Source organism: Paramormyrops kingsleyae, chromosome 1, assembly GCF_048594095.1.
Source record: "Paramormyrops kingsleyae isolate MSU_618 chromosome 1, PKINGS_0.4, whole genome shotgun sequence".
Lineage (NCBI taxonomy): Eukaryota > Metazoa > Chordata > Actinopteri > Osteoglossiformes > Mormyridae > Paramormyrops > Paramormyrops kingsleyae.
The window spans coordinates 4,330,733-4,343,614 of record NC_132797.1 but is presented as its reverse complement, the minus strand read 5'-3'; the positions used below and the strand labels follow the sequence as shown (position 1 = coordinate 4,343,614).

The following is a 12,882-nucleotide window of genomic DNA, read 5'->3' as shown; positions in this document are numbered from 1 at the left end:
GTGAGCATATCATAACCACCACCCTCCTCTGTCGTCATTATGCAGTGAGCATATTATAACCACCACCCTCCTCTGTCATATCAACATGCAGTGACTGTATTATAACCACCACCCTCCTCTGTCATGTCATCATGCAGTGAGCATATTATGACCACCACCCTCCTCTGTCATGTCATTAGGCAGTGAGCATATCATAACCACCACCCTCCTCTGTCGTCATTATGCAGTGAGCATATTATGACCACCACCCTCCTCTGTCATGTCATCATGCAGTGACCATATTATAACCACCACCCTCCTCTATCAAATCAGGCAGTGACCACATTATAACCACCACTCTGTCATATCAACATGCAGTGACTGTATTATAACCACCACCCTCCTCTGCGATGTCATTATGCGGTGAGCATATTATGACCACCACCCTTCTCTGTCATGTCATTAGGCAGTGAGCATATTATAACCACCACCCTCCTCTGTCATATCATCATGCAGTGAGCATATTATAACCACCACCCTCCTCTGTCATGTCATTATGCAGTGAGCATATCATAACCACCACCTTCCTCTGTCATGTCATTATGCAGTGACCCTATTATAACCACCACCATCCTCTGTCATATCATCATGCAGTGAGCATGTCATAACCACCACCCTCCTCCATCATAGTATCATGCAGTGACCCTATTATAACCACCACCCTCCTCTGTCATATCATCATGCAGTGAGCATATCATAACCACCATCCTGTCTAGGGTGTACCCCAGCCTGTCTGGATAAACTCCAAACCCCCGTGCTTCTGACCTGGATAAGAGTATTTATGTATGTATGTAATGCATGAATGCTATTATTTGACTTTCAAACAAGTTTTCCCTGAAAACTACAGGAGTATTTCTTGTATTCATTTATGGTTTGTGAGCACTGTGCATTCAACTATTTACATAATCAACCTTGCAGATGAAATTAGTTTAAGAATTTATGAATGTATAATTTACTTTGCTATGTATTTTGCATGGAAGATGTAGATTTGTCCATTTTTTCCAGAAAGGGGCAAAATCATCTAGGTATGATTTTTAGAAAATGCAGTGAGTAACTGGCGAAGTTTAAGTGGGCATTCTATGTCTTTCCTCATTCCTTCAAAGCCATGGTGGATTCGCAGTGAGGTCACAGTCGAGTTCATGGGTTCATTTCAGGTCCAGAGATTACAAATCAAGTACTCTGTGACTGTGACTCTTTATGCTCAACTGGTTGGCTGAAACAAAATTTTGGTCTGGATTTGTACTCTCTGGACCTGAAATCTCCCATCTCTGCATGTCACAAAGATATTGAAGAAAAACATGGGCTAACGATTTAATGTTAAACCGGGTCAGAACTTTAAAAATTACAGCAGGCTTTTGGCAGACCATCAGAGCTATGATCTGAAGCTGTGAAGCCTGGACCAGCTTAAAGTATAACTTTGGTGGAGAATCTCCATAAAGGTTTGACTGTAAGCCTCTTCTCCAAACTAGTTTGCAAACTGTATGTTATGTTTTTATTGGAATGAATGTAGATGTAAACCTGAAAGTGAGTTAGGTGAAACTGAACTGCAGAATTTGCTTAAAGGGCAGATGATCATTCTTGATACTTAAGCATTTATTTATTTTTGTTTCATTCCTTTATTTCACGGGGATATTGCACAATAGTCACATTTGATTTAAAGAACGGCGGGTAAATTTCCACCATCAATCGATGATGTGGCTTAAACCAAATAATAGCAGTAAAAATATTTGGAGCCAGCTATGCTCTGATGTGACAGCCTGAGCTTCCGAGATGCTGTCACTTTTGAGACCTCGCTGTTTCCAGCTGGTGACCTTCAGCCTCAACCTGTCTTTCCTACGCAGAGTCGTGAATCACTCATCGCTATGGGATTGGCTGGGGGGTGTCCCACCCCCCCTTCCCAGCTAAAACATCCAAGGACAAGACAGGTGTCCAGCCCTCTCACTCTCCTTGATTGTAGTATTTTCACAAGTGAAAACAAATGAATAAAGACCCCATGTTTAGCTGAATAGCCTGATTAGTGTGGCGCTAATTAATTTGGCTTTGCAGGGTGGAGACTGATGCACACCTCCTCCGGTTACGTGTTGTTTTTTGGCACGACTAGAAACCAGCATTCATATTACATGGTCATAAATTGTATTGCTCAAGCTCTGCCCCCTTGTTGTTAGGCCAGTAGGCTGTAGAGGGCGCTGGCTACTCTTATCACAGATTTGAATTTTTCTCGCATATTAAACATGGGTCTAGTAGAGTTGGACCTTGGTCAAAGTGTTGGGAGGTTGAGGTATTTTTCCAGCTTATTTTTTCTTTAAAACTCAAACTAAGCCTTAATTTGTAAGGAAGACAATTTACCCAGAACCTGCAGAGCCAGATTTAATTAAAACCACATAAAGGAGAAACTGCAGACGATAACTTTAAGGTGATATTGCACCTAAAGAACAGAGGCATCCAGTTCTGTCCAAAAAATCCTCAAATTATTAAATTAATAGTAATATATTGAAAGTTTCCTTAACATTTTGCTCAAACTTGGATTGGATTCTTGGCCTTCTTTTCTTGGCATCGACTATGCCGATTATAGCGTTGCTGTAAGGGTCATTTAAGTTACGACTGTTTCACGACAAGCCGTCCGATACCAAAGTCCTTCAGCATGTCTGACATGCTGAGCGCGAAGGCTGTCGCTCGGTTGGTTATATGTCTGTTCCTTCATCGCTCCAGAATCTGGGGGCGCGGTGTCATGGTCTGTTCTTGGCCACAGCTAGGGGGCGCCCTTAATTATGAGTTGTGTTCATTCGTGGTAAGATGCCCAATAGACCAGCGAAAGACCCACACTTGATTGGCGTGCCTTATCTGTGACCTACATATGGTTCAGCAGGTCTGATAAAAGTGGCCTGCGATTTTCGCACCTCGTGGCGGGTGGGGGTGATTAGCCTCCCTGCATTCTGTTCTCTCCCTGAAGAATGCAGAACCTCATCGGCCACAAAGAAATGGGCCGACAGAGACTCGGTCTCCCAGCTTAAATCCTCTGCCTCAGCGGCTTTGTATCCCGGCAACCGAAAGGTGGAAGTCTCTGTACTTCACATGATGATCTACCCTTCACACTGTTGGTTCTTGCGGTTAACAGATAAGCAGAACATCATCACCGCGTGCTTAGGATGAAAGAACGGCACCTTCCTTAATGGACAGAACATGACCGGGTCTAGTCTGGGTCAGGTTACAAGGTCCGCTGATTGATGATTCATCAGCGATGGAATTTATTTGTTCTTCAATGAGTTGTGCTGAAGTTGAGTATGGAAGAACCTTAGATAAAAGTAAATGGCTTTTGTCTTTGCGTTCTGGTAGCCCATTTCCTCAGCCACGGCTTGGTTATTTGGCACTGGGACAGACCCCTCTGGCCCAGAGAATCGAATCATAGACCGGCTGTAATGCGATCTTGGCTCTCATCATCCGATCACTGTGCGTTTTCCCGGTGAGGACGTGTCCGCTGCCCTGACCTTTCACACGCTCTACGCCAGGAAGCTTCCTCGCACCCTGGGTACTGTCTAATCCCGGTTTAATCACATCCTTTCAGGCAGTGTAGAACCAAAACCCATTTTCAGTTGTGAATTTTCCAAGAATTAACTGAGAGGAGGTGGGGATCAGCTACAGTGTTCACGTGTATCTATGTAAAACCACAACTCTGGGAAAACATTGCCGTCCTCTTTAAACATGGTGCTGGTGACCAATAGAAATTGGTCTTGGGTCCAGTGTACACTTTGTAGCCAATAGAAGAGCAGGAGCTGCTAGGAAGCAGCACCTTACTGGTGCTGCAAGGCAGCAGGTGGAGTTTGTAGCATGAAAGCTGCCACTTCAAACCCCTAGAGATGCAGAACAGAAGAGTGCAGATCTTAATTTCAGTCCCTGCAGTGAGATATCAGCTGTATAAATTAAAAGCCAGTGCTTCAACCTAAGATGGAAGAGGGTTCACTGGGTCTCTTAGCACCTTCTCAAGGGGCTTTATTGTTATATTTGAGGTGGTGTTTTAGCAGAAGATTGATTAGGTGATTTTTCAAAGCTGTAGCTGGTTAATATTTGCTTCCTCTTTTCTCTCTAGGCAGCAGAATCTGGGATTGTGAAGATCAAAACAGTGGTGGTGAGGAACACCAACATCCTAGCAGGTGGGCTGGAGGGCTTTGAGGCTCAGGTCCTCTGCTTCTCGGGTGGGGAGGGCAGTGTTTGGGAAGCCTTCATGGGGGAACGTGACTGATATGTAACATACCAAACCTCTGACTTAAATGCCTGAAAGGTGAGGGTGTTCTCCATCCTCCTGCCATTAGTGTTCGGTAGTATTGCACATTTTCTGGTTAGGCCTGAATTTGTCTGTCCAAGAGGCCTGTGTTGATTGGTTAAGCCTGTTTCTGTCTGTCTCAGTGAGGCCTGTGCTAATTGGTTAGGCCTGTGTTTGTCTCATTGAGGCCTGTGCTAATTGGTTAGAACTGTGTCTGACAGTGAGGCCTGTGCTAATTTGGTCAGGCCTGTATCTGTCTCAGCAAGGCCTGTGCTAATTGGTTAGGCTTGTGTTTGTCTCATCGAGGCCTGTGCTAATTGATTAGGCCTATGTCTGTCTCAGTGAGGCCTGTGCTAATTGGTTATGCCTGTGTCTGTCTCAGCGAGGCCTGTGCTAATTGGTTAGGTTATCTGTCTGATTCAATGAGGCCTGTACTAATTGGTCAGGCCTGTGACTGCCAGCGACACTTGTGGTAATTGGTCAGGCTGTCCGTCAGCATGAGTCCCATCTCTCCGCAGCCCTGAAGGAGCACAGCTCGGAGGTGGTGCAGCCCTTCCTCATGGGCTGTGGAACCAAGGAACCGAAGATCACACAGCTGTGCTTGGCTGCCATTCAGAGGCTCATGTCACACGAAGTCGTGTCTGAGGTACGACCCCCTGGCTCACACAGTCCTCTTGTTGTTGTTATTATTTATTATCTGTTATTATTTTATCATTATTATTATTCACTGTGTCCTGGATTAGCCAAATGGGCAGTTTGTGCTCATTTTGTTGCCGTTGTTATTGTCCTTGCTCTCGTTGTGTTCCAAGTCAGCTAGCAGTACAGAATTTCGACAAATAAAAGCATAGTGACTTAAGGAAATCTTTAGTCGTATCGAAGAAAGGTTAAAAAACATCGGTTACAAAAAATTTAAAAACATATTGTCAAAGATTGTCATTTTTATGGTGAACAGGTTTAATCAAAGAATAATTAGGATTTACTGAGTACAGTGATGATCTTGATTAGAGTGAATATGTCAGGATAATTATAGATTGGTTCATTATTTCTGGATTATGGCTGATCAAAAGATACCCCCCATGACATTTTTGGAGCCAGAGTGAAAGTTAAGCCTCTTTCAGCTTTTTCTCTTTGTTGTGTGGATGCGGGGGCTGTCTTCAGAAAATCACTCTTTCACAAGTGTGTGTTTTGTGATTTTTTTTTTCTTTCGAGACTGAAGTGCAGCACTGAGCTGTAGCATTCGCTAGAGTAGCCAGGGCGAACAGACCTGAGTCAGTCTTTGTCATGTGATGTCACGGCCATTTGTGTGTGCCATATCCCATGATCCTTTGCAGTCCGGAACTGGATCTTTAATTCATGAAACCAGGGGAGCCCAGGATAGAAAAGGTGATGTGGCAGTGTGCGGTCACCATCTCTGCCCCCTGGTGGTGATTTTTTTTTTGCACACCAGACACTAAGGTCTTTTTCCTGTTTTGGCTGGTCCAGTAGTCACTGTCAGTGGGTCTGTCTGTCAGTCAGTCTGTGTCTCTCTGTCTGTCTCTCTGTATGCCTGCCCATCAACCCGTCTCTTTATTTGGTCTGTATTTAGTCAGGTGCCCCACCCTGAATAAAGCCTGTTTGTGTGTGTGTGTGCGCGCGCGTGTGTGTGTGTGTGTGTGTGTGTGTGTGTGTGTGTGTTGTGTGTGTGTGTGTGTGTGTGTGTGTGTGCGCGCGTGTGTGTGCGCGCGTGTGTGTGTGTGTGTGTGTGTGTGTGTGTGTGTGTGTGTGCGCGTGTGTGTGTGTGTGTGTGTGCTGGTCCTGTGTGTCTCCCTACGGGCAGGCCGCTGCGGGGAACATCATCAACATGCTATGGCAGCTGATGGAGAACGGTCTGGAAGAGCTGAAGCTGCTGCAGACGGTGCTGGTGCTGTTGACCACCAACACGGTCGTGCACGATGAGGTTCTCTCTAAGGTACGGCCACCGTCTGACCCACATGGTCGGAGGTTTCACCTTGAAGCTCCTGGCGATGCCGGTCTAGGTTAGAGCGCCATCTGTTGGCTGCAGAGATGATGTTGCTACTGTAGTTCATTCGATTCAGATTCAGAATACTTTATTGATCCCTGCAGAAATTATGTGGGTACAGTTGCTCGCGTACAGTAAGTAGATAACAAGTTAAAAACAATAACAAATAATACAAATTTACAATACCAAAATTAGAAATGGAACTCAAAATTAGAAATGGAACTCAAAATTAGAAATGGAACTCAAAATTAGAAATGGAACTCAAAATTAGAAATGGAACTCAAAATTACAAATGGAACTCAAAATTACAAATGGAACTCAAAATTACAATTCTGGGGTTGATGTTAAGAGGCTCTCAATGGTGCTGATATGTCTCCCTCATCTTCGCTCCAGGCCATCGTCCTGTGCTTCCGCCTCCATTTCACTAAGGACAACATCACCAACAACACAGCGGCGGCCACCGTGCGGCAGGTCGTCACTGTGGTCTTCGAGAGGATGGTCGCGGAGGACAAGCAGTTCAAAGGTCAGGGCAATGCTGGTGTCTCCTGCAGTGGGGATGAGGCCCAGCATACGGCAGACAGGCGCGAAAGCCTGCCAGCTGGCCACTCAGCGGATATTAAATGGGCAGAGCTTGATTGAATCGCAGCTCTTTGTATAATGTTTGAGAGTACTGTGTTGCTGTCCACGTAGGTAAAATTGAAACACTCTCTCTCACCCCTTTTGCTAGCCTTGGTGAATATAAACTATGCATTCAGTCACTTCAGCTTCTGCTTGAGCTTTCCCATATCTTTTCAATGTTTTTTTTTTCTGGTGCACCCCCTGAAGGTGTGGAGGAACAACCACAGCCAGTACAGGGCAACACCAGCCGCAGGTCCGTCAGTACGCTGAGGCCTAGCGCCAAGGACGCCTATATGCTGTTCCAGGTGCCATTCTCTACTCCCATTGCCACCAGCCGCTGAGAGTTGGGGGGCGTGCATATTCCAGCTTTGTGTCCTATGCCAGGCCCATGGGATTCCTTATATCATTTTTTTCTTTTTCCACGCGAAGGATCTGTGTCAGCTGGTGAATGCTGACGCCCCCTACTGGCTGGTGGGCATGACGGAGATGACGCGCACGTTTGGCCTGGAGCTGCTGGAATCCGTCCTGAATGACTTCCCGGAAGTTTTTCTGCAGGTAAACTGCACTTCCCCTCCCTACCCAGAGGTGGCGCTGTGCTCCCAGATAAAGGTCTTGTAGCATTTTGAATCTGACCTCACATCTCCACTTCCTGCAGCAGACCGAATTCTGCTTCCTGCTGAAGGAACGTGTGTGTCCACTGGTCATCAAACTCTTCTCGCCCAACATCAAGTTCCGCCAGGGTGGCGGGGGTGCGGCCTCGCCCGCTGCCACGGAGAAGCCCTACTTCCCCATCTGCATGCGGCTGCTGCGCGTCGTCTCTGTCCTCATCAAGCACTACTACAGCCTGCTGGTGAGGCTCCGCCCATGAGCCCTGCGAGGTGGAGCGCTGCTCTGCTGCTTCAGTATGAATAAAGTACAGTGTGAGGTGTATGCAGGGGCGGGGCCACAGGCACACTGGCCCCATCTGAAAGCTGATTGGCCCCCGGAGCACCCCCTCCCCTGTTACTTGCCAATTAAAAATTTGTCATTGGCTAACGATAAAGATCCCCCTTCTGTATGAATTATGACCTGTCCACCTTCTAATATCTAATAATATAATTCTAATATCGCCCCTCCTACCCAGTGCTGTTGAAATGGACTCTTCTGCCCGTCTGTGTGTGGCCCAGGTGACCGAGTGCGAGATCTTCCTGTCCCTGCTGGTGAAGTTCCTGGATGGGGAGAAGCCGCAGTGGCTGAGGGCCGTGGCAGTAGAATCCATCCACAGGCTGTGTGTGCAGCCCCACCTGCTACGGTACTTACTCTGTGTGTCTGTGTGCTGGGTGAAGTGTCCAGCCATCAGAGGGCAGGCACAGAACATTCATAGAACGATTACAGAGCATTGACATAACATTCACAGAACATGTACAGAAAATTTATAGAACATTTACAGAACATTCACATATTTTTATATTTGTGATTATTTGTCATTGTTGATACACCACAGCACACATCGCACAACAACGAAATGTGTCCTGCATTTAACCCATATGTGACTTTCGTGACATAGCAGGAGGCAGTGCTTGGGGGCGGTACCTTGCTCAGGGTACCTCAGTGGTGTCTTCCTGGTCGGGGATTTGAACCTGCAATCTTCCGATTACGAGTGCGCTTCCCTAACCATTAAGCCACCACTGCCATATTTACAGAGCATTGACATGAAATTCACATAACCTTTGCAGAACATGTACAGAACATTTACAGAACATTTACAGAACATTCACATACAGTGGTACCTCAGAACTCGAACTTAATCCATTCAGAACTCCGGATCGAATCCTAAAAAGTTCGAGTTCGAATTTTCCCCATAAGAAATAATGGAAAACCAATTAACTGGTTCCCGGCCCCCAAAAAGTACACCTAAATTAGTTTTTTTTTAGCATTTAAACACAAAATGAACCAGATAAAACAAGAAGAGCATGTAATGTATTAAACACACCTAAGCACATTTATCAAAACAATAATTTGTAAAGTAAGAAAATAAATGTATCCAAACAACGTGTAAAGTTAAAAAAAAACGTGTCCTGCCCCGATCGTCTGCTCCTTCCGTGTGCCACGCCCCCTCGTTAACCCCGTGTGGATTCCCCGTGTGATCAGCTGTTTCTAGTTGTTGTCATTAGTCCTCTGTATTTCGTCCGCGTTTCAGTTTGTTTCCCCAGTCCGGTCATTGTATTGTCCGTCTGCGTTTTGCCTGCCTTACCTGTAATTAAACCCCGTATTCCCCAATACCCTGACGTCTGCGCCTTTGTCTCCGTTCCATCCCTCTGGGCACGACAATATTATTATAATTAAACATATTAATGGTTTATTATTAATATTAAAATAATGAATAACAAATCTTTATTTTTAAAATGTATTTTATTATATAATAATAATTACTGTTACTATCTATCATTGTCTAAATGTATTTTTACTGTCTAAATATATGTATTCAGCTAGTGTAAACATGCAGGATGCTATCACAGCGAATGCAAGGCTGAGACTGAATACATGCTGAGACTGAGACCTTTTGTTTCCGCTGAGAGACGTGCCGCGTGACTCATTTCCCCGCGCGTACAAGTTATTTTAGGTCGGTGCTCACTGTTTGACTTCTGAGATTCAGATCGAGTCCTAGGTAAATTCTTTTCGAACTGGTTGGTTCGACTTTTAAGAAATTCGAGTTCTAATGAGTTTGAGAACTGAGGTACCACTGTATTTACAAAACATTGACATGAAATTCACATTACCGTTGCAGAACATTTATAGAACAAAGTAGTGGCAAAGTTCCTGCGCAGCTGTGTCTGCCTTTTCAGGACAGTTATCTGAATTTCTGTCTGAGTGACATCTGGGCTTATGGCTCTGGTCCATGTGGGCTGGGTTGGGCTGCGTCAGGTCCTGAGTCCTCTCCTCCTCTCCTCCACATCAGCTCCTTCTGCCAGTCCTATGACATGAAGCCACACTCCACCAAGGTCTTCCGGGACATTGTCAATGCCCTGGGCTCCTTCATCCAGTCGCTCTTCATCGCCCCCAGCACAGGAAGCCCCGCCCCTAGCGGTGCCTCGTCCGGTCAGTGCTCCGCCTCCATCCCGCCGTCTATGCTGAAGGGCAGCAGGGGGCGTAGTACTTGAGGATCTGAACCTGTGGGCAGGCTGTTTCGAAATCCGCTCTGTTTTCATGCTCTTACGTAATGAAGTGCTTTATAAAAGTGTCGGCGGATAAACCGACAAAGTAAAATGAGCTGTGTAAGCCGCTTTGGGTAATAGCTTCTGCCGAAATTAAGTGGCTCATTAAGTGGGCTTGTTATCTTCTGCCTGCTTGAAGGACACACACTGAAGAATAATCAGTGAGGCCCACATTACTGTAATCACTTCTGACACTGAGAAATGATAGAAATCATGATGCATTCTGGGTTTGAGCGAGTATGAATATTCATGAGCTTAAAGGCTGGGGGTGTTCTTTGGTATACTTTTGTGCAGAGTGTAATGCTTACGAGCGAATCGACGCTCTGCTCTTCCAGGTGTGTCCGCCCTGGGGGGCCAGGCAGCCGCCCAGGGGGGCCCGGGAGTAGGGGCAGCCAGCGGAGCCCTAAGCCCACAAGCCGCCTTTGAGTACCGCGGTACCTGGATCCCCCTGGTGACTGTCAGCGTGCAAGGGAGCACCAAGGCCACATAGTGAGTACCAGTGGACTGTAGCCTTCACCTGGGGTTACATGAACACAGAGGTGTGGCCTGTAGCCCTCATTTCATGATTATTACCACAGGGGGGGGTGGTTTGTTTCTCTCATTGTATATTTTTTGCTGCATGGGGGAGTGGTCTGTTTCCCTTATTACATATTTGCCTTCATGAGGGGTGTGGCCTGTGTCCCTTATTCAAATTCAAAATAACTTTATTTGTCCCCGAGGGCCAATTAAAGGCACACAGGGTAGTCATTATTATTTCAGTTCTCCCTTTGTTAGGGGTGTGGCTTGTAGTCATCATTACATATTTGCCTGCATCCCCCCCACATATTTGCAACAATATGTGTGCCTTTTCTTTAGCTTTGTGTTTATCTGATTATAATAACTACTCCTTAATGGGTTATACAGAAAGGTGGAATGGAAAGCCAGTGGGGCAGTCCGCCGTAGGCTTGTTTTCCTCTTCACCCATGTGTGAAGCTGCTGTCTGTCCAGGGGTGCTGAGAACATCTGCTCGCGAACTTCCTGCACCTCACTTGTAACGAGGCTAATTATCACCTGAGCGTGTTTAATTAGGCACAGAGTGAGGCTGCACATGTGGCTGTGGGGAGAGAAGCTGTGAGAGAAGCTGCGGGTCCATTTAAGGAGAAAACAGAGTGACGAATGGTGACAGGGCAGAGTATGAAGGCGCTGAGCACGTCTGACAGCTGGCTTGGCTGTGGGGTGCAGGCCGGTGTGGCTGAGGCTGTTCCGGGGGGGGGGCTCAAGCAATGGTGCAACCCGGGGAAAATCAGGCTCAGTTCCCATCTGTTCAGGCTGTTTTGCGTTTTGTTTGAGGACACTTGGGGAAACGGCGACAGGACAAAAAGTCAAGGATCCTGATTGGCTGGCATTCAGACCCTGATTGGCTGGCATTCAGACCCTGATTGGCTGGCCTTCAGGAGACTATTAGGACGTGAGCCAGACACTTTCCCAGAGAAAACTTGAGTCGGAAGACGTCCTCCTGGGAGGGGGGCTTTAGGGGGAGGGTGTGTCTAGGCCTGAACTTATAAACAAAAGTGAAATGGCCCGCAGCTGGCGGAGTGGAAGCTGGGGCGGCGGATCTGGCCGCACCAGTGTATGTGTCTTTGATGGTCCTCATGTGTCCACAGCTTGGAGATGCTGGACAAGGTGGAACCACCCAGCATCCCAGAAGGTTACAGCCTCTCAGTGGCCTTCGGTGCTCTGCTAGACCTGGTGAGGGGTATCACCTCCATGATCGAGAGAGAGCTGGCCCAGGAGGAGAAGGAGAAGGAGGAGGATGAGGAGTATGAAGAGGCATCTCAGACGTGCTCCGAAGCTCCCCTCAGCCAGGAGACGGTCAACCAAACTCAGGACCTGACAGATGAACGAGAGCCAAGTGGGTGGAGCTTCTTGGACCAGATTCAACCATAAACCCAAGATGGATTCCTCTTGATCTTAAATGGAGGGCATCTTTATATAGGGAGTTGTGTACAGGTTGTAATTTGGGTGATTTTTTTTCCCCCAATTCGTCACTGTAATTGAGCGAGTTTTTCTGAAAAGCTTCTGACGCTGGATCACATGCCGATGCCGATACTGATGTTCACAGTCATAGTCGTCTTTTTGTAGGAAGTGAAGCTCTTTGGCGCCCTCTGGTGTCTCGTCTGTGTAGTGCTCAGAGTGTATTGTAATGTACCCAGAAAACCCACAGTTGTTACCAGGTCATCAGCAGGTTTCTGTCTGCCTCCAGCTTCCCGGCTGGTGTGGGAGGAGATGGTTAACACCTGCTGGTGCGGCCTACTGGCTGCCCTCTCCCTCCTGCTGGATGCCAGGTAAGTCCATCCCCAGGCATAACCATGTCGGAGGCTGGTCTTACGGAACGCGGTCTGAGACCTTTGACCTCCATGCCCTCAGCACGGATGAGTCTGCCACAGAGAGCATCCTGAAGGCAGAGCTGACGATGGCTGCGCTCTGCGGCCGCCTCGGCCTGGTCACCCCACGCGACGCCTTCATCACGGCCATCTGCAAGGCCTCGCTGCCGCCACACTATGCCCTCACTGTCCTCAGCAGCTCCGCGACCAGCCTCTCCAGCAAGGGTGTGTATTCTCACAGGGACTCGCTGCTGCCCCCTTCTGGCTGACTCTCGTTCTGCAAGCTGTGCCTCCTCCTCCCGGTATTATAGTCATGAGGTGAATAACTGAGGCTGCTCTGGGTGCGAGTCTATAGTGTGCTCCACTAAAATCCGATGAAGGTGGAATATGCCTCGGTCTGCGAACAGTAGG

General features: G+C 47.2%; 1 protein-coding gene across 2 annotated transcripts in view; it reads left to right on the top strand.

The window, feature by feature from the left end:
• Positions 1–12,882, top strand: part of mon2 (MON2 homolog, regulator of endosome-to-Golgi trafficking) — a 33,268-nt gene that overhangs the window by 3,265 nt on the left and 17,121 nt on the right. For both annotated transcript variants that reach the window (XM_072697549.1, XM_072697569.1), the window contains exons 2-14: positions 4,124–4,187; positions 4,816–4,943; positions 6,114–6,245; positions 6,690–6,819; positions 7,122–7,219; positions 7,344–7,469; positions 7,570–7,764; positions 8,081–8,205; positions 9,853–9,992; positions 10,444–10,597; positions 11,752–11,999; positions 12,351–12,432; positions 12,515–12,696. In XM_072697549.1, coding sequence (XP_072553650.1) covers positions 4,124–4,187; positions 4,816–4,943; positions 6,114–6,245; positions 6,690–6,819; positions 7,122–7,219; positions 7,344–7,469; positions 7,570–7,764; positions 8,081–8,205; positions 9,853–9,992; positions 10,444–10,597; positions 11,752–11,999; positions 12,351–12,432; positions 12,515–12,696 — 1,804 coding nt within the window. The remainder of the gene's footprint in view (positions 1–4,123; positions 4,188–4,815; positions 4,944–6,113; positions 6,246–6,689; positions 6,820–7,121; positions 7,220–7,343; positions 7,470–7,569; positions 7,765–8,080; positions 8,206–9,852; positions 9,993–10,443; positions 10,598–11,751; positions 12,000–12,350; positions 12,433–12,514; positions 12,697–12,882) is intronic.